At 41.2% G+C, this 22,565-nt stretch overlaps 1 protein-coding gene across 4 annotated transcripts in view; it reads left to right on the top strand.

The window, feature by feature from the left end:
• Window positions 1–22,565, top strand: part of LOC126298945 (uncharacterized) — an 828,858-nt gene that overhangs the window by 671,149 nt on the left and 135,144 nt on the right. For all 4 annotated transcript variants that reach the window (XM_049990548.1, XM_049990546.1, XM_049990547.1 and 1 more), the window contains exon 18: window positions 9,427–9,529. In XM_049990548.1, coding sequence (XP_049846505.1) covers window positions 9,427–9,529 — 103 coding nt within the window. The remainder of the gene's footprint in view (window positions 1–9,426; window positions 9,530–22,565) is intronic.

Here is a 22,565-nt window from a genome sequence, read left to right as displayed (position 1 = left end):
CAGTCTTCTTGTGACTCTTCTTGCAACTCTATTACGCAATCTTGTTCAAACTCAGTGAGGTGTTGATAATGCTATCAACCTTAAAGGCATTCTTGACTAACATGAACTCAACACCTTCAGTCTCAAGGGTAACTTAACACTCAAGACTGTTAAAGTGTGTATTTAAAGCAAACCTTATTTGTATCCTCATAGTGGTGCTACTAGCTCCACTCTTACGTGACTAGTGTGAAATTTGAATAGACATAACCTTTCAGATGTAGAAAAATCCGCAGAACTCCTCCTTGGTATTCTGTTTGTTTGTTTTTTTTTTTTAAAAAAACCTCCAGACAGTGTAGATGTGTCAAAACAGGAGACATAATGAATTTAACTTCAGGACAACATAACATTAAGCATAGAGAAATCATATGAACGTCAGAATTAGGTAGCAGTTTGCAAACATACACAGATTGCGAGGCAAACTGTACATCCCTTTCAGTAACACGGAATCAATAATACATAACATATAAAAAACTGAAGAGGGTTATTCATAGTCAAAAAATAGACTAACTAAAATCGTGACCAATGTAATAAAGACATTGATATCATTGAATATGTTAGACTCTATAAAGCTATATTTAAAAAAGTTGTGAAGGTGGAAAAACAATTGGCAAATAACAGGCTAATTTTAAACCACAAAAATGAGACAAAGACTCTGTATCAGTCATTAAATCTGAGTTAGGTGTTAGAGACTGTAACCAAGAAATTTAAAAAATTAACATTAAAGGATACATTACTGTAAGTCCAACTCAAATACTAGAGTGCTTTAATGAAGTCTGAGTAAAAGTAACAGATTATCACAAAAAAGTAAACCCCTTTGGCCTAAATTAAAACTCTGAAAACTTTACAAAATTTTTAAAAATTTCTGTGAAGGATGTAAAAAATGCAGTCCTAGCATTAAAAAACTAAAAATCTGCAGGTTGGGATGGAGTAGCCACCAATGTTACTAAAGCAGTACACAATAAAATTGCAAACCCGCAACTCAAATAATAAATCAATGTTTTGTAGAGGGCTGTTTCCAGAGGTACTGGGTAGACACTGGACTTGCATTTGGGAGGACGATGGTTCAATCCTGATTTAGGTTTTCCGTGATTTCCCTAATTCGCTCCAGGCAAATGCCGGGATGGTTCCTTTCAAAGAGCACGGCCGACTTCCTTCCCCGTCCTTCCCTAAACCGATGAGACCGATGACCTTGCTATCTGGTCTCCTTTCCCAAACCAACCAACCACCCAACCAGAGGTACTGAAATATGCTGAAGTCAAACTGCGCATCTAAAAGGGATCAAGAGAGATCATGGGAAATTATCGTCCTATCTCAATTCTCCCAGTCATATCTAAAACACCTCAAAAACTTGCTATTGCCCAAATCCAAAACTTCATTGCAAAATATTCTGTTATTGTAAACCATCAATTTGGTTTTCAACAAGGGAAAAACTCCATAGTTGCAGTGAAGAGTTTCACCGAGAAAATAAGTACATCATTAGAAAAGAGCAGTAAGGTGGTAGGAATTATCTGTCACCTCACAAAGGTATTTTATTCTGTAAACCATACATTGCTTATTTACAAACTTGAAAAGTATGGCATTAATGGCGATGCCCTACAATCATACTTATCAAACAGAAAGCAAAGAGTTAGCATCTTTTTAAATGGGGCAAATTGTTATTCTGTCTGGAAAAAAAAAAAATGATCTCAGGATGTTCCACAAGGCTCCTTATTAGGTCTAGTCCTGTTTCTCCTCTGTGTTAATGGCTTACCATTAAATATCAGCTCTGTGCCAGTTATGTTTGCATATGGTACTTCTGTGTTAATCGAAAATCAGGTTTCAGAAGAAACCCCAAATCCGTGATCAGTACCCTTTGTACCTTAGGAACTTGGTTTCAGCTAAGTAGGTTGAATCTGAACATATCTAAGATTCACATGATGCAATTCAAAACAAAATAGTCAAAATGTGATTAGATTAAGAGTATTCACAACAACCAAGATTTAGAAGAAGCTGACTCGGCATATTCTTAGGCTTAAATGCATATAAAAATTTGAACTGGCAGGTACACATTGAGTACCTAGCAAACAAATTGATTAGCTTTGTATTTAGAATGCAAAAACACTTGTGTTCTGTCATTATTCTGAACACCTTGAATGACTAGAGATAGGACGTTCATATTCACAGGACATATACATTAGTATCTTCTACAGAAGTGATAAGTGTTTGAACCATATCAGCCTGCAGGTTCGAGTTCAGCATTGATATTTTGGTACAATATCACCTACTGTAAAATGTGCCTGCAGCTCTCATTGTCAGTATAAACTGAAGCTAATGAGTCAGTGTGATTTGAGCAGATGTGCAGAATAGCTCACAAAAATATGCATGAAATGTACCATTAAATCAGTGAGTTTGAAAAAGGGCGCATTATTAACATGAGGGAATGTGATGCATCAATCCAGGAAATTGCTGCTCGTGTGGGACGAAGTGTTTCGGCAGTGCAACTGGTGTGTGCTAAATGTTTCACAGAAGGCTTTAGAACATGATGAGATGGGTCAGGTCACACTACCAGCCCCCTCGCCCCCTGCCCCCGCTTTCCCTTTGAGAAGGTCAACAACTCATCCAGATGGCTTTGCAGCACACATCTGCATCCTCGTCAGCTCTAGCACAACAGTGGGATAGTGTTACACATTGTGCACTATCAGGGGTGACAGTCTGTCACCATTTCTTTTGGCTTGGGTTATGCACGTTGTCCACTTCTCCGCTTACTTTTGATGAATGTGCAGACACATGCTAGACAGCAATGGTGTATGGAAAGATATCACTGGGGACAGGAATGGCATCAGATAGTGTTTTTTGATGAATTGAGGTTCTCTTTGTGTGAAAATGATGGCTGCATGTTAGTTTACCAGAGGCGGGGGAGTGGCATCACAGTGACTGCATTTTCACAAGACATACATTGCCAACTCAAGGCCTTATGGTATGGGGCGCTATTGGGTGCACCCGAAAATCACAGTTGGTGCATATCCAGGGCATTGACCAGTGTGACCTATGTGAATGATCTCCTGCGATACGTAGCCATACCCTTTCTGCACAACACCCCAGATGCCATTCTTCAGCAAGACAACGCACGACCATGTCTTCATGGTGTCACGGGATGTGTGCCTTTTACTCTGGCCTGCCATATCACAAGACCTGTCACCAGTGAAAAATGTGTGGGATATGTGAAACAATGGGTGCAGCGCTGTGACCCAATGCCAGTCAGCACAGATGAACTTTGGAGCCAGGTGAATGCAGCATGAATGGCTACATCACAGGACAGCATTCACGCCTTATACGTATCGATGCCATCATGCATAGAACAAGTTATCAGGGCCCGTGGCGGACCCTGTGCCTACTAGGGGACAGGGCACTTGTTGAACCGAGCTGACTGAAATGCTAATCATTTCTTCAGAACATACTAATGTACATCTCCTGTGAATATGAGTCCATCTCGAAATTTTGCAAACTGTGTGGCATAATGTTCTACTCAATACAGCACTGAACAATAACTAACAGACATACAACAATTAAACTTCTGGCAGTTACACATTAAACATAAGTGTGTGCTGGGATGCCAGCTGCATTTCGTTCCAGTACACCATTGGCATGAAATTATGAATGTTCCAGAATTTTTTGAACAGACCTTGTATTATAAATTTTTGATATGTCTCCTGTACTTAAACCAAATGTATTGCAAGTATATATCATGAGTTGAATAAACCCAATTTCCCAGTTCCATATGGATGTATGAAAACTACTGATAACCACTACATGTATAAAAACCATCTTTAAAAGGAATTTAAAAATAAATGGTTTGTGTATAGAGGTCCAGTTACTGTAGTTGTTGTACAGAAATTTAGTTTATGAATTGATATCACTGGCCTGCTGAAGGTACCTGTGGCAAGTTAGCTTCATCATTACAGAACTTCATGCACACATTCTTCATTGTCACTGGTATGTCCGCCTGGTTCTGCTGACATGAAAGTTTGTAATATAAATTGATATAACAAGTTTATTTAACTAGAAAGACTACATGTCTAGTGCGATGAGTTAAGTACAATGTAAGAATTAATTACTTTAGAAAGACAATAGCATCTTGAATAAGAATAAACAGTATTAACAAAATGTCTCTTCTCGAGTTTGGAAATAACAGCAAGGTATATACATGGAGGCCAAAGGTGTGAACAAAACAGTCACTTCGTGTACAAAGAGTAAACATCAAAATTGTCAGTGGCTTAGTTGAACTTAGTAATTACAGAATGGACAACACTAGGAAATTTTGAGTCCCAATGGGACAGTCCAAATACTAATGTGATTAACTGAAACTATATAGTTCCAGAGACTTTTTCTGGTCTTGGGCATCTTTGCTGTATATGTACAGACCGAAGTGCCAAATGAAAATTTGTACCAAGGCTGGGATTCAAATTCATGTCTGCTACTCACTAGGCAGCTGTACTAACCACTATGCTACCGTGGCACAATGGCTTTTTACACAACTGCACAGACTATCCTAGCACGCCTCCCTCCTCAATCGAAAGCCCTCCTATTCATGCCCCAGCCCACTTGGAATTTCCACTAAACTTGAACAGCATCATAGAGACTCTCCAACTTTACTCTAATGGCACCTCAGCATCTGCCTAGTGAGCAAGAGACCTGGGTTTGAATTCTGGGCTTGGTGCAAATTTTCATTCGTCACATGGATCTGCATATATACACCACAGATGTTTGAGACTTGAAAAGGTCTCTGGAACCATGTAGTTTCATTTGATTAAAAACACCTATGCTTGGGTTTCAGGCAGGACCCCCTTCTCGTTCATTGCTGAGGTGCTATTAGCAATACAGTTGGAGTACCTCTGCAATGCTGTTAGAGTTTAAGGGGAATACCAAATGGGCTGAGATGTGAATGGAATTTTGTTTGAGGTGGGAAGCATGCCGTAGTAGCCTGTGCACTTCTGCAAAGCCATTGTACCAGGGTGGCATAGTGGTTAGTGCATCTGTTTAGTGAACAGGAAACCCAGATTTGAATCCTGACCTTGGTACAACTTTTGATTCGTTACTTCAGTCTATATACAATGGTATGATTGTTTTGAAGTTAGAATCAGTACAAGTTAAAATCCTAGGAGGACAGTCCAGTATCAACATTATATTTCGAGGAAACACAGCCAAGTCCAGTTTAGCATTAATGAAACAAAGACCTGAAGTCTTACCAGGTCCCCTAACTTATCACTGAGATGGGAATTGGCATAATCAGTGTAGCAGCTTCAAAGATATTCCTGATTGATGGAATGGTACTGCATTTGGTGAGCACCTGGCTAAAGAAGTCCACCCAGGGTGAACTGGCTCTCCTGGACCAAGGAGTGGCCTAAATACTGCCCCAGGTGCCAGGATACAGCCGGTACTATTTTTCGTCACCCGTGACCTGCACAGGGAAAAGGTCCATGGGGCCAGTGATCTCTGGATGTCAGTTACATTGCCATCTTGTGGCTGTGCAAAATACAGTAGAGTTAAAGTGTCTTCTGCAAGGAAGGTGGCTGCCCACATAGCCTGGCTGTAATGTGGGCTGTTGGCAGAGTAGGTATGGGCCCATTATACAACAATTACTGTAAATCCCTTTACAAACTCCTTGATGCATATTTCTCATGGTAACTGTACGTATAGTAATGCTTTCTGACTTTCAGAGCTGCATTGTGCTTTAGGGTCTCAGAATTAAACTCTGACATAGCTTATATTAGCATTCAACTGAACTTGGTATTTCATGTATCGTACACAGCTCCCTGGTTGTCATATGGCAACTTCAACTTTTAACACATTCATTATAAAACTCTTAAAAACAGCATACAATCATAATCTGCATGTCTCATCGTAACTAATGACCTTTTATATTTGCATTGCTGGCTGAGATGTATTTCAGTACTGTGTAGCTCACATACGCTGTCAAAGATTGCCACATGACTTATGTAGGTGAAAGCCTATCATTATATGTGAGTGTTGACCAACCTGGTATTCGTGGGTGCTAAGTATATAAAAACTGAATTTCATTCTGAGAAGATTCTCCAGAATACTTCTTTCCTCTGTAGGTGTCTCAGTAATGTTACTACTACTACTACTATTACTACTACAGTCTTTGCTTTAAAATGTAATGAGATAAACAAGTGAAAGAGAATTAAATTGTATTTGTGGGTGAGGTTTGAAAGGTTTAGTATCCCATCTGACTGAGATGACTTTTTAAGGCAAAACTAATGCTCTGTAAAGGAAGTTTGGATTCAATTAGTAACTTTTTAAGAAGCTGCTCTCATACCTTTTTTGCTAAATTAATTGAATAGGTGTAGTATTTAATTTGTAAATTGTGTGTCAGGCATTCCACTGTGTTAAAATGGGAGTGAAAATGCATATATTCCATCTCTCCACACTCTTCAGCATGAATGATGACCCCAGATAATTTGCATTTTTTTTTTGTTTTTTTATCACAATTGAGTATTGGAACTTCTCTGTCCAGCATCTTTTATTGTACCTCATTCCATGTGAATAGTGTGTACACTAGCAAAATGATTTGCATCACCCCTCCTCCAGTACAGTCTACCATTTGTATTATTTGTGATGAATGTTCATCTCCTCATTTTCTTCTATTTTTTTATATTTATTTATTTAATGCCCTCCCCTTTTTGCCTCACACGGATGTAGAATTGCTCTCATTTCATGAGCATTGTTATTGTTATCATTCAACCCGTTCTAACTTTTCTGATAATTATTAAGAAAATATCAGCTTCATTCAGTATTAGCTGCATGCTCACCTGACTGAGGTTTGTTGGTTGGCTTCATTGATTTGTTTTCCTAAATTATTTCATATGGCTACTGTGATAGTGCTTCAATAAATGTGGACTAAAAAAGTACATCAACCCCCCCCTCCCCCCTTTCTCTCCAACTTCATTTCCTCCCTCTGCAGCAAATGGCATTGAAATGAAAGATGTGTCTTCAAATATGAAAATGGTCTTAAGCTATATCATAACACAGACAAATCCAGATCCCTCTCCTTCCAGGCAAAATAGTGGTTTAACAACATGGTAGAAAGTGCACTATAACTTTATTCTGCAGAGATATTTGCTAAAATAATCTCTCATTGGAAGAAAGGAAAGCTTCCTTATTAGGTTATTATGACCCACTGATGTTTTTTTGTAAGTGTTTACATTCTGCCTGCAGCCCAATAAGGCATTAGGCTCTTATAGGTGGTGCACATTACTGAGCACAAAAATCAACAGGGTTTCATCACAGAAGAACCATCATGAAATAATTGGCAAAACTAAGGGACAATAAAAACAAACTTTTCACCTGCCTTGAGATAACTGGGTGTTTGTGTTGACCTCATCATTTCATCATCATTCAGGAAAGTGGCGATATTGGACTGAGCAAAGGTTGGGAATTCGTGTGGGCGCTGATAACCGCGTAGTTGAGCGCCCCACAAACCAGTTGTGGTCGTCGTCATCGTCGTCGTCAATAAAAACAAACAATCCATCAAACTCCAGATTATCTCAGTAGAAGAATGATAAAAGTCGCAAAAGATGTGAGTGATGGCAAAGGTACCTTTGGAGGGATTGTGCAATAAAAAGCTACAGCATTAGAAGGAAAAAGCTCAAATACTCTGTGGTCTTGTAGCCCACAGAGGACTGTACCATATGCACAAAGTTTAATTTCTGTGGATTGTTTTGAAGACACCATTTTATTAAAGGTGGAAAACAATGTGCAGCAAACAGGAACCTATCATTTGTTTGCTCTAATGTTATGTGTGTGTTACTGGTGGACATTGAGTGGGACTAAGGATTTGTAATGAACTTCCTGAATACAGTCTCTTGCTCTCAAAAAAGCACCTACTCAACTTAACAATGTCAAGTGACAGACAGAAGATAGGTGATCAGAAATATTGTCTGTCTTCACTCTGTTACAGAATTTGGATCTGATAGTTATGAATTATATGCTAAGCACCTCTTGTCCCTCTGTTGACCAAGTTTTGGTTATGATAATCTCTTCCTCCACTAGCGTTTGAATTACGTTCCTCCAAGTCAAACACATTTGTTATAGCACAATTTAGAGGGCTTATATGTGAAAGCAGGTAGACTATGACTCAAGATATTCAGTTGCAGCAGTACTGATAAAGAAAGACACTAATCAAGAAAGAAAGACACTAATCAAGGTAGTTGTCTAAAAGCGCATATACTTCTCAAGTAATTACTAAGTGGTATCAAATGTGTGAAACAGTTGTCGACCTCCTAGTGAAGTTTCCCATGTTCATGGCAGTAAATGATGGGGAGTTTATTTATATTGATTTCTTTTTGCAATTCAGTGTGACACAAAAAGTTCAGACAACTACCGGTTGTAGAGGGTTTTTGTATCCCCAAGGTGAACTGCCCATAATGTAACTCATGTAAAATATTTGATATTAATGAAACAGTTCTTGATGGCAGAAGCCATGGTGCTTATTGCTGAGTATACATACTCTCTATATGGGACCTGCTACTTTGCAGCCAGAGGGAATTGGAGAGCAATACATGATTGCCTCTGAATATCACTTGGTGTGAAGCATAGTCAAAGCCATCAAATTAAAGCAAAGGAAGCAAGGAAGCAAGTAGATGAATACACACACACACACACACACACACACACACACACACACACACACATATATAGCGCCGGCAGACAGTCACAGTGAACAAAACACACAAACACACACACAGAATTACTAGCTTTCGCAACTGATGGTTGCTTCTTCAGGAAGGAGAGGGAAAGACGAAAGGATGTGGGTTTTAAGGGAGAGGGTAAGGAGTCATTCCAATCCCGGGAGCGGAAAGACTTCCCTTAGGGGAAAAAAAGGACAGGTGTACACTCGCGCACACACACACACACACACACACACACACACACACACACACACACACACACACATATCCATCCGCACATACACAGACACATGTGTGTGTGTGTGTGTGTGTGTGTGTGTGTGGGTGTGGGTGTGGGCGCGGGCGCGTGCGAGTGTACACCTGTCTTTTTTTTTTCCCCTAAGGGAAGTCTTTCCGCTCCCGGGATTGGAATGACTCCTTACCCTCTCCCTTAAAACCCACATCCTTTCGTCTTTCCCTCTCCTTCCGGAAGAAGCAACCATCGGTTGCGAAAGCTAGTAATTCTGTGTGTGTGTTTTGTTCATTGTGCCTGTCTGCCGGCGCTTTCCCGCTTGGTAAGTCTTGGAATCTTTGTTTTTAATATATTTTTCCCATGTGGAAGTTTCTTTCTATTCAGTAACTGTTATAAAATGATTTTTAAATTTATAATTGCTCTTCATATGGCAAACATGATTGAAATTTGACATGTTTTGTATTTCAGGCCCATATAGTGTCGACGTGCTCAGAAAATATAAGTGCTTTGAGTGTTGTTTTGGAGAAGGAACATGGAATTCTCCCAGAGAAGAGGTTAAAAGAACTGAGAGGTAAGTTGTTGTTGCTTTTGTGTGTGTGTGTGTGTGTGTGTGTGTGTGTGTGTGTGTGTGTGTGTTTGTGTGTTTTCCCTCTTGAAATGTATGTTTCTCACTTTTTGTAAATATCATTGACGAAGGTTTTTTTATTTTTTATTTTTTTTTTTTAATGACAGCAGTGTTACAGCTCATTGCTCTTAATAGCTGCATTGCCTCTTAGTATACTAGTTTCATTCGAAGGTGGTGAACATTGCTGACTGGTATCTGCAAGTGTGGCAGTATCAGGTGATGCCAAATGTGTGTGGAATATGCTTGACTTTATTCAGCATTATCATATTAGAAAGTAATTATTAATGTGGAATGAAACACACTGAGAATGCAAAGAGCAGGAAGACAGACAAATAACTAGAGGAACAAAGGGAATGAGTTGGATATGCTTTTTAAGTCTTGTCAATGGCTTATGGATTGTATACTTAAACAGGGATGTTAAGGTGGCTTAGTAGAAATCTGTGTTGATATAAAACAGCACCATAGAGAGGAAAGAGAAGATACAGTGTGTGTCATTGGTAATTAGTGTTGCCAGGTTTTCTGAAATAAGGGAGTTGCTGAAAATTGGCAACATGTCGTATCATGTAGGATGTAACACTACACTGTTAATGTTTTGTATAGTATTTCAATTTTCAGTTTTTGTAGAATTTTTGTACTCACACACTTGAATGCACAGACATGGTTATGAATGTTTATAATTTGATTGGTATTCAGAAAGAAACTTATCATCTTCCATACAACTGAATAATTCTGAATACAATTTGCAGTTCACTTTTAATGAGTTCAACAGAATGTCTGTTTATCACATCAGTCCACGTATTATTCATAATTGAAAACACACTTTCTGTGTGGTCATTAGATTCTGAGATACTTATCACAAAACAGGATTCTTCTTTTTTTATTTTTATTTTTTTTCATATTCTGTTCATTAATTGGTTTGCATCTAGAATCACAAAACACAGATACCCATTACTCAAAAGCATTATCAGCAAAGATTGACTTTATCATTTAAATTTCCCCTGACATTACAGAACCCACCATACAATTCATCTTCATTTACATCAAATCCAAATAATATCTTTCATTTCACTGAAATTAATTTCTTTGGTTATACAGACAGGAAGAAAACTTACCTGCATTTTCTGTGAAACATTTCAATAACTGACATTGAATCAGTAAAAACTGAAAAAATATTGCACTTCACCCAAAAAACAGTATATTACAATGAGATCAGGATAAATGCTTTTAACTTTATGGGACAAGAGACTGAAAAAAAGGTCAAAATGCATCTAAACCTGGGAAATATTGGAGACCTGGCTACCCTATTTGTAATGAATATGTTATGTGTACCAGCAACTGCAGCCAAGGGCATATTCCAGGAAGCAAATAGAGCTTCACTGCAAGTTTAAACCCAGCCAAAACCTCTCAGACAAACAGAAGCTAAACAATGTCAAAGTTAGCGTAAGGGGGGCTATGCATGAAGTGTTCAGTGAATTCAAAAGTAAAATTCTATGTACCGACTTGACAGAAAATTCTAGGAAGTTCTGGTCTTATGTTAAATCAGTAAGTGGCTCGAAACTGCATATACAGACACTCCGGGATGATAATGGCATTGAAACAGAGGATGACACACGTAAAGCTGGAATACTAAACACTTTTTTCCAAACCTGTTTCACAGAGAAAAACTGCACTGCAGTTCCTTCTCTAAATCCTCACACAAACGAAAAAATGCCTGACATCAAAATAAGTGTCCAAGGAATAGAAAAGCAACTGAAATCACTCAACAGAGGAAAGTCCACTGGACCTGACGGGATACCAATTTGATTCTACACAGAGTATGCGAAAGAACTTTCCCCCCTTCCTGTGTACCGCAAGTCTCTAGAGGAATGGAAGATTCCAAATGATTGGAAAAGAGCACAGGTAGTCCCAGTCGAGCAGATGCGCAAAACTATAGACCTATATCTCTGACATCAACTGCTGTAGAATTTTAGAACATGTTTTTTGCTTGCGTATCATGTCATTTCTGGAAACCGAGAATGTACTCTGAAGGAATCAACATGGATTCTGGAAACAGCGATCGTGTGAGACCCAACTTGCTTTATTTGTTCATGAGACCCGGGAAATATTAGATACAGGCTCCAAGGTAGATGCAATTTTCCTTGACTTCCGGAAGGCGTTCGATACAGTTCTGCACTGTCGCCTGATAAACAAAGGAAGAGCCTACAGAATATCAGACCAGCTGTGTGGCTGGATTGAAGAGTTTTTAGCAGACAGAACACAGCATGTTGTTCTCAATGGAGAGATGTCTACAGACGTTAAAGTAACCTCTGGCGTGCCACAGGGGAGTGTTATGGGACCATTGCTTTTCACAATATATATAAATGACCAAGTAGATAGTGTCGGTAGTTCCATGCGGCTTTTATGTTGCTGTAGTACACAGAGAAATTGGAGCATTAGAAAATTGCAGCGAATTGCAGGAAGATCTGCAGCGGATAGGCACTTGGTGCACGGAGTGGCAACTGACCCTTAACATAGACAAATGTAATGTATTGCGAATACATAGAAAGAAGGATCCTTTATTGTATGATTACATGATAGTGGAACAAACACTGGTAGCAGTTACTTCTGCAAAATATCTGGGAGTATGCGTGCAGAATGATTTGAAGTGGAATGATCATATAAAATTAATTGTTGATAAGGCGGGTGCCAGGTTGAGATGCATTGGGAGAGTCCTTAGAAAATGTAGTCTATCAACAAAGGAGGGGGCTTACAAAACACTCATTCGACCTATACTTGAGTATTGTTCATCAGTGTGGGATCCGTACCAGGTCATGTTGACAGGAGATAGAGAAGATCCAAAGAAGAGCGGTGCATTTTGTCGCAGGTTTATTTGGTAAGCGTGATAGCATTACGGAGATGTGTAGCAAACTCAAGTGGCAGACTCTACAAGAGAGGTGCTCTCCATCGCGGTGTAGCTTGCTGTCCAGGTTTCGAGAGGGTGCGTTTGTGGATGAAGTATCAAATGTATTGCTTCCCCCTACTTATACCTCCCGAGGAGACCTTGACTGTAAAATTAGAGAGATTTGAGCGTGCACAGAGGCTTTCTGGCAGTCGTTCTTCCCTGCGAACCATACGCGAATGGAACAGGAAAGGGAGGTAATGACAGTGGCCCATAAACTGCCCTCTGCCACACACCGTTGGGTGGCTTGTGGAGTATAAATGTAGATGTAGATACTGTTGTGGCTTAAGTCATGTGATAACTTCAAAACATTCGTGCTTTTGCATTCTAAGTGATTTAGGACTGAATACTGGCTTAATGAGAAACATTACTAATTGAGCATTAATGGAATTGACTCTAACACAAGCAGTGGACATACATAACAGCTCAAACTTTATTTTAATTTTCTTAGCACTTTTACTGAATCACCAGATTTACAACAGCTCAAAGGATCTTCTGACTGCAACCTCAGTTCACAAACCCGACATCTATGCCATGAGATCAAAAACACTTTTATGAGGCATTTGAGAGGACTATGCAAGTTTTGGTGCTGAAATTGGCCTCCTTCTACATGTACACAAATTAAAGATCCCCCGGCACACTTTCTGTAAGTAAGTTTGGGCTAATCTTGGAAAATATTTTGGGATTTTTATACGGTACACTGATGCATAGAATGATTCATGAGGATGGTTCATGTATATCATCTATATGTATTTAGTGTGAATTGGCTGCATTTTGAAGAATTAAAGTCCTCCTCCATGGTGAAAACGATGCCACTGCCATCTTGTGGGAAGTAGTAGAACTGCTTGGAATCATTCACATAAGCCTAAGGCTACCAGACTAAATCACCATGCTGTCATGCCAGTGTTGCTTGGCATATGATATTACCATATTACATAGCAAAGAATATTGGGAACCAGTGTTGCATGGCAGAGGGTGCCTCCTACCAGTGTTGTGTGCAGAGCTGCTTCATACCATGTTGCATGGCCGATTGTGCATAGCAGATGGTGCATTGTACCATACGAAAGTTACCTGACATTGTTCTCTGAATTTTAGTCATAACTCTTTACAATTGCCTGTAAACAAAATTACTGATACACCAGACAAGTCATACGCCCGTAGATACTTAGTGCTACCCATGCGAAGCTGGGTAAGATTGCTAATTTAATATCTTTCAGGAACACTGTATACACCTTCTCCTGAGTTGCACTCAAACCACTCCTCTTTTGCTGTTTCAGTTATTGATGTTATTATTTTGGGCACATATGGAGAGATTGCTCATTAAAACACTATAAGAGATGTTTATGCCATTTGTTGATTTTTCTCGAGAACTATCAAACAAGCCATTCATCGTCCCAAGGCTGGTTTGAATAGCCCTAGTGAAGTTGGTATGCCTTTGCCCTTAGTCTGACTTGGAACCAGCTCGTTTATAGGGGAACTGACTGAGTACCAGACGTTGCCTTCGTATGTAGTTCTTCCATTCTTCTATTACTCCATCTCCACCTCTCCCCTCTCTCCCCTAGCTGTTGATCTCCTTCTCCATCCTATCTGTGTCCCCCCACCCCTGTGGGTCCATGGGTAAAAATAGGCCCGAGGTATTCCTGCCTGTCGTAAGAGGCAACTAAAAGGAGTGTCTCATGTTTCAGCATTTATATGATGGTCCCCTGTAGGGTTTGACCTCCGTATTTCAAAATTTTTCTGGAGAGCGAGCCACTTGGGGAATAGCGCCTTACATGGTGCATCGTGTCCATCGTGCATTGAGATCTTTAGCCCACTTTCTCATCGTTGCATTGCAGTCCCGCTCATTCTCCGTCTCTTGGGTGAGGATACATAACTGGGTGCATTTTCCACCATGCACTGAGCAGTGTCATGTTCTGCACCGATGATGTCATGGACTTCTTTGCACCTGATATCCAGCACGGTAGCCAGTCTGTTGTAGTGGGGCCTCCATGTACCCTGTTGGTTGTAGCCCCCTGACAACACAGGGATCGCTCTGCTGACGCCTGTGCTATTTACTCCCTACGTATGCCAAGGAGTAGATACCTGTCACTCTGAGGCATGGGGATTCCCGGCAATGGCAATCCTGCCAGGTGACCCTTGCTGAGGCTGGGTGGTGCCCATGGGGAGGGCTCTTGGTTGGAGTGGGTGGCATCAGGGTGGATGGCATGCAATGAAGTGTGGTACATCATCTCTTGCTGGTGGCCAGCCACCAGCAGTATCTAAATGTTCCAGGGCTCAATTCAGTGTGCAGAAGTATGACCCCAAATCGTCCCCCTCCCTGGTCGCACCATGGGAAGAATGCCAGGCTAAGGATGGCAGTGAAGCTTATTCACCCTGGTACCTTGTCTGTTTGAGAGCTGATGGGGAATCCTTTATGGTGATGAAGCTTCAGTTTTTTGTTGAGCATTTAGAGGACAAGTTTTTGGAGGTGAAGGGCTTTTCCAAAATGTGCTCTGAGTCAGTCTTGATCAAAACAGCATCCTCTGCCCAGTCACGGGCACTACTCGCCTGCGATAAGCTGGGGGATGTTTCTGTTTCCATCATGCCCCGTAAGAGCTTGAATATGGTTCACGATCTCATATTCTACAGGGATCTTCTTTTGCAGTCTGACAATGAGCTGCACGGGGTTTGAGGGATAAACAGGTTGCTACCAGTGCCTTCATCTTGGCTTTTCAGGGCGACACATTACCCGAAAAGGTCAAGGTGATGGTCTACCGCTGTGATGTCAAGCCATATATCCCTCCCCTAATGGGATGTTTTAAGTGCTGGAAGTTTGGCCCTATGTCTTCCTGGTGTACTTCCAGCATCACGTGTTGAGATTGTGGACGTCCTTCGCATCCCAATACTCCATGTGCCCCACCTCCTATCTGTGTTAACTACAGAGAGCATCATTCCCCTTGCTCGCCAGAGTGCAGGATCTTACAGAAAGAAAGAAAAATCATGGAGTACAAGACCCTGGACTGACTGAGTGACCTACACTGAGGCTAAGAGGAATTTCGAATGACTGCATCCTTTGTGAATGACTTCCTCTTATGCCACCACTACGACAACAGCGATAGCCCCATCATTTCATCGAATTCCAGTCGGCTCTCAGAGCTGTAAGACTACACCTGCCACCTTGACCAAGGAGGGAATTACCCTCCCTGTTGCTCCTGCACCACCTACTTTGGGAGCAACACCCCCCCCCCCCCCCTTTTTCTCCTGCCCCCAACCTTGGTCTTTAACCAAGGCAGACTGGGAAACTTTCACTCCTGCAGTCACCGTTGACTCTCCCCCACATGGTAACATCGATGTGTTGGCTGAGCGGGTGACCACAACAATCATTACTGCAGTGCAAAACATGATCCCTCACTCTATTGGGTGCTTCTGGTGAAAGGCGGTCCCTTGGTTGTCACCAGAAGTCGCTATGCAATTGAGCATAGGCGGGTTCTACAGTGGCCTGAGTGACACTCTTCCCTGGAGCACCTCATAGCCTTTAAATGGCTCCGTGCCTGTGTTTGCCAGCTTGTCAAAAGACGGAAGCAGGAGTGTTGGAAGAGGTACATGTCAACCATTGGGTGCCATATGTCACCTTCCCAGGTCTGGGCAGAAGTCAAACTAGTTTTTGGGTACCAGACCCCAACAGATGTTCCTGGTGTTCACATAAATGACTGTGCACTTTGCACTTTGCTGTACACTTTGCTTGAGCCTCTGCGTCGGAGAGCTACCCCCCCCCCCCCCCCCCCCCACACACACACACAGCCTTTCACACCCTCAAACACAGTGAACCCTGTAACGTCCCATTTATAGAGTGGGAGCTCCTCAGTACCCTTGCACACTGCCGCGACACATTCCTTGGGCCAGATTGGATCCACGGTCAGATGATTAAACATCTCTCATCTGACTACAAGCAACATGTCCTCGTCATCTTCAGTCGGATCTGGTGCAATGGCATCTTTCTATTGCAATGGTGGGAGAGCACCATCATTCTGGTGCTTAAACCCATCAAAAACCCACTTGATGTGGATAGATTTTGACCCATGAGCCTCACCAAAATTGTTTGCAAGCTGCTGGAATGTATGGTGTGTCGGCAGTTGTGTTGGGTTGTGGAGTCACGTGGTCTACTGGTTCCACATCAGGGCAGCTTTCGCCATGGTCACTCTACCACTGATAATCTTGTGTCCCTCGAGTCTGCCATCCGAACAGCCTTTTCCAGACACCAACACCTGGTTGCCACCTATTTTGATTTACGAAAAGTGTATGACACCACCTGGTGACTACATATCCTTGCCACATTATATGAGTGGGGTCTCCCATAGGCGACCCAGGTCAGGGCTCACAATTGCAGTTCACTTGCGATCACTTCTATCACTTCTGTCTGAACTGGAGTCTTTGCCTTTACCACTTCTCTTCAAGGTTGATTCATGTACACCTCCACAGTGTAGCCCTGGGCCGAAGCTTTGCCTGGACCTTTCACGTGGCCCTAAGGACTCCATTAACCCTGCGGCTCTTCTCTGTTACTTCCACCCGATTCTCGATGTGTTCCAGGGCTCTGATGTGGTTTACACTGATGGCTGATTGGCGTTGGTTTTGCCTACATTCACGGCGGCCGTGTTGAACAGCATTCCTTACCCAGTGGCTGCAGTGTATTCACTGCAGAGCTGGTGGCCATGTCTCGTGCACTTTAGTATATCGGTTCATGCCCTGGGGAGTCCTTTCTTTTATGTACTGATCCTTGAGCAACCTACAAGCTATCGACAAGTGCTACCCTCATCATCCTTTGGTAGCGTCCATCCAGGAATCCATCTATGTCCTTGAACAGTCCAGTCATTCAGTGGTGTTTGTCTGGACCCCTGGTCATGTCAGAATCCCAGCAAATGAACTTGCTGAAAGGCTGGCTAAACAGTCTACATGGAAACCGCTTCTGGAGATCAGCCTCCCCACAACTGATCTGCGTTTGTTATTATGGCGCAAGGAGGAGTGGCAAAATCTTAGTACGCACAACAAACTGCGAGCCATTAAGGACACGACGAATGTGTGGAAGTCCTCGATGAGGGCCTCTCGCAGGGATTCTGTGGTTCTCTGCCGGCACCGCATTGGCCATGTCTGGGTAATGCACGGCTACCTCCTGCACCGTGAAGACGTGCCTCAGTGTTGGTGCAGCACCTGGTTGACAGTGGCCCATATTCTTCTGCTCTGTTATTATTTGGCTGCCCAGCAACTTCATCTTCGGTTGCCGGACTTGTTATTATTGATTTTAGCAGACACCACCTTCTCAGCTGATTTGGTTTTATGTTTTATCCATGAGGGTGGGTTTTATCATTCAATATGAGTTTTAGTGCATGTCCTTTGTCCTTCTGTGTCCTCCACCTTAGTGTTTTTAGGGTGGAGAATCTAATGTGTTGCAAAGTGGCTGGCTTCTTCTTTTTATTTTCGTGGTTGGCCAGCCACTGAAATATGCTTTGTTGTTTTACTCTCTTCTAACTGTTTCTTGTGTCTGTCTGTTGTTTTCTTGTCCCCTTTGGTTCCTTCTAGTGTTTGGCGCCTTTCCTTTTTTGTTGTGGTTTTTCCTTTCTTTCCATTCTGTGTTATACATATCGTATGTTTGATTTTCACACTTGAGGCTTTGTTTTATTTGGAACAAGGGACCATGCAGTTTGGTCCCTTCCACCCCTGTTTTAAACCAATCAACCTACCAACCTCTGTGTTCATCTTTCCCTTTCCCCTTTCCCCTTTCACCTTTTCAGCTCCTCCTCACCCAACCCTTTCTTTACTTCATCTCCATCCCAGTAGCAGCACCTGGCGGGTGCGGACCGCAAACGGTACGCCCGACACAGAACAGGCCTCAGAGAGCTGCCACAGATGGCGCCCAAGTCGGGTGCGGACGTCCAAGGGAACAACGGGGAAGAGACAACACCTTACAAGCAGCGCCAGGCGGGCGCGGACGGCAAAGAGAGCACCCAGCCCCCTCTGGGCATAAACACTGGACAAGATCCTCCAACACTGCAGTCTCAGGTAGCACCTGAAGAAGGCAATGAGTTACATGGCCGAAATATTGTGCCAGAGCGGCACAAACATCTGGCAGTAGACCCGATTATTCCACATGTCACTGTACCCATTGTTTGCAAGTTGTAGAATTTCATATCTCCACTTGGTTGTCACATGTTCTGACAGATGTGGCCATAGTCATTTGTGATATCAGTGGGGGGGAGTGATTCTCAAAGAAAGTCTTTATAATATCTGGAACAAAGATTTGTTTGTATCAAGTGAAAGACGATCAAATCGCAGTAACTCCCTTTTGAAACACCCTTCTTCTTGGATAAATGACCAGGTTGATACTGTAAATATGTGCAGTATTTTGGCTGCAGACAGAGTTACTATCATAAAATAGAATAATGAATTTCCATACTGTGGTAACTTATTATCTACGAGCACTTCAAACTGCTACTTAACCTCTTAAAAACGTTACAGCAGATCAGCAGGCCTAGCATCTTCGTTTACTTTGTGAAAATAAATAAACTGTACTCTTGGATACAAAAATCTGGGCATTTACTCATTACTTGTTAACCATCTACTGGTATAATCTGAAGTATCACAATCTGTTGTTTTATGTGAAACTGAAGAAGACTGAAATTAGTGTGTTGGTACCAGCTGTACAAATTTGTGGAACTGAATAATGTTTGTAAGCCATGGAAGACCCAGTGAATCAGCTGGTGAGTGATTTAATGGAAACTAATCAAATAATTTGATACAGGAATGAGACACGTTCCGGCAACTAAAAGAAATGCATAAACAGAGAGTTATAAATAAGAAAAAACCCTTGAGAATGAACAAAAACAGTTGAACAAATTAAAACGAAGTTGACATGGTGGGAAGTGAAATATGTAGTTTTCCTTTAAGAACAATGGGCAAAATGAGTGTCTTCATGTTTGAAGATAACATTTAACTTACCTGAATGATATGAGGAAGAGATACTGATTCAGGAAAAATACTAGATCATCTCTGTGGCAGAAACAGGAATGATTTTTTTCAACAATAACATGACGATTCTTCCACACATCCTTTTCTAAATGAACATCTGTGTGCTACAAGCTACCATAAAGTCAGTGGTAATGGGCACATTATGTATCAGCATCATTGTACACCCTTTGTATTCCAATTGTGGATGGTGATTCTTGAAAACGACTGTTAATACACTCTGTGTAACCCTGAATAATGCTTTTGTTACTGATGTGATCATTTCTTGAGTTAAAATATCTGTAGGGTAAAATAGCATTCCTTAATTTGTTTTGGAACATCTACTATTGGAATTTTGAGAGTAAGTTATGTAATGCAAAGCCTCTTTTCCTATAAGGGAGCAGTGAAAGTGACATCAGGAGGGGCAAGTATAGAAGGCATCTCCTCCACCTTTTCTGCCCATTTCTGCATGCTTCCCCCATTCATATTCTCACCATACACATCAGTCGTTGCCACAAGTCAGAAGCCTTTGGCATATGCACGTCAAGTTGAACGTATAAACTGTGCCATTAGACATTGCTATCTGGTACATTTATGCTTAGTGCATTACAAGATGATCACTTTAAAATGTTATGATACCTGAAATCTGCATATAACACATCACAATAAACATTTTATGATCAGAAGTGGACAGTGATGCGATTCAATGACTGCAACATCATATACCAAGAAAATTTTAGAAAATAGTTTAGTGAAACACTAGCCTCTCCATATTAATGTATTCTCACAGGTTTTAAAAGGTATATTGCGGTCAAAAATGCATCATTACTGCTCATATATTAAATTATAATGCTATTTCAATTTTGACTATGTGAACATTCTAGCTTAGTGCATTACAAGATGATCACTTTAAAATGTTATGATACCTGAAATCTGCATATAACACATCACAATAAACATTTTATGATCAGAAGTGGACAGTGATGCGATTCAATGACTGCAACATCATATACCAAGAAAATTTTAGAAAATAGTTTAGTGAAACACTAGCCTCTCCATATTAATGTATTCTCACAGGTTTTAAAAGGTATATTGCGGTCAAAAATGCATCATTACTGCTCATATATTAAATTATAATGCTATTTCAATTTTGACTATGTGAACATTCTAGCATTCCTTGGCTTTGCATGTTAGTTTTAACCATGGTACAGAGCAGAAAACATGAATCTTCTGCTACCCACAAGTACTGCTGACAAACTTGCCAGCACAGGCAGTGTACTCCTGGTGGCTTATCTGACATGTATTGATAAGCATTTGGGGTGGGACGGAGGGGGGAGGAGGAAAGTGAAGATTACAGGAAAGGGAATCGGAGGGAACAGCATTCCTAACTTCAGGGGCAGGGGAATGAACTACAAACATGACATTTAATACAATTTATTGCTGTTTGTTATCCTGCTCTGAAGCCTCACTATCTGAGGAGTCATTTGAAGCAATGACAATGCTTTCAATGAACTTTTTTCACATGCCTTCCTTCAATAACTAATTTTCTTGCAATTTTCAATGTGGTATATGCACTAAATGCAGTCTTACACTGTGACATCAACTGCTTCCTCAAGTAAAATTTGCACATTTTTCATTCTGCATGTGCAATTTCTGGCTCTGACTTTTCTCTTAACTAGCTCCTCATTCTGACCCTGATGGGCCAATCAGAGCCAAACTGAGCATTGTGTCATCCCCTGCCAGCGGTGTCGTTGGATGCGATAAGGAGGGGGTGTGGTTCAATACACTGCTCTCACGGCTGTTGTCTGCTTTCTTCACCTTGGAGCCATTACTTCTCATTTAAGTATCTACTCAGCTGGCTTCAAGAGGCTCTTTGCACCCCATGATAGACCTCCCATCAAGGAAAAACTGACAGTACTACTAATCAAATCTGGGCTATCTGTCTAGCAGTCACACATGCAGACCACTGGGCTCTGGAGGCTGATGTTTCTACTCACTAGGGTCCATATGTTTTTCTATTGAATTATACTGACTGTTGTAAGGGGACAGACTCACAACCTCGTGGGCAGTTTCTGTCGCATAGTTCAAATTGATTGTAAAGGTGCTTGTGGCACCTGATTTCCTCCAACATCTGCAATTTTGTACAGTAGCTTGAAATTTTGTCTTCTAGCCACTGTGCATTTTTTTCCTCCTTTGAGTCCAAAATAGGAATTTTCTCATTTCTTCTTGAATGATAAGTGGTGTTATCCATGACAATCGCACAACCCTCTTTTAAACCGCATAATAGAATCTAAAAAAAGCTAGTGTTTAAGTATGTACCTATTAGTTTCTTCATGACAATCACAGAATTTGCAGGATCTAAATATTAGCATTAAGGTTTTGATAAAGCCATATTCAGATGGTCCTGCATGACAGACAGTAAGGGTATTTCCTTTGCCAGTCAGTGCTTTCAACTCGCAGCTGCCTTCCGAATCCTGCTAGATATGCTTTATAGCATGATTTTGACTGAATCGGCTATCCTTGAGCTGAATAATGGGGCAAAGATTTTCTTTCCTGATGTGGATTTTTCTCAGAAAAGTAGCCATAGCTGCTAAAATATTGGCTCTCTCCATCAGAATGCATCTTCCACTGTTGCATTTTCTGTATTTGAATTCCAAAGATTTCAAACTTATTTAACTTGAATAGTGGCCCCTGTAAAAGCAGTCTTGCAGGTAAAAGTCTGCTACTTTTTACCTTGTAGGATGCTCACCACAATCACAAAATTCCAATACATTACAATGTACATCATCTTTCTGGAAATTGTCCATATTTGTGATAGTTCTTCTGAGAGATTGAAACTTTACTTCTTGATCACAGGTTTCCTCTACCCATCTGTCTGCCGCAGTTACTTCTACTGCTGCAGATATTCTCTGTAAGGTTCATAGTGAAACACCATATACTTTTACTATTGAAATTTGTGACAAGATTTCACCTCTTCTGGCATTGTCTCTAAAATGACAAAGGAATCTGTATACTGTGTATATGACTCCCTTTCTTTGGCTCTTTGTGTCTTGATACTCGGTCATCCTA

Source organism: Schistocerca gregaria, chromosome X, assembly GCF_023897955.1.
Source record: "Schistocerca gregaria isolate iqSchGreg1 chromosome X, iqSchGreg1.2, whole genome shotgun sequence".
NCBI classification, from domain to species: Eukaryota; Metazoa; Arthropoda; class Insecta; order Orthoptera; family Acrididae; genus Schistocerca; species Schistocerca gregaria.
The sequence above is the reverse complement of the archived record's forward strand: the minus strand, read 5'-3'. Positions and strand labels throughout refer to the sequence as shown.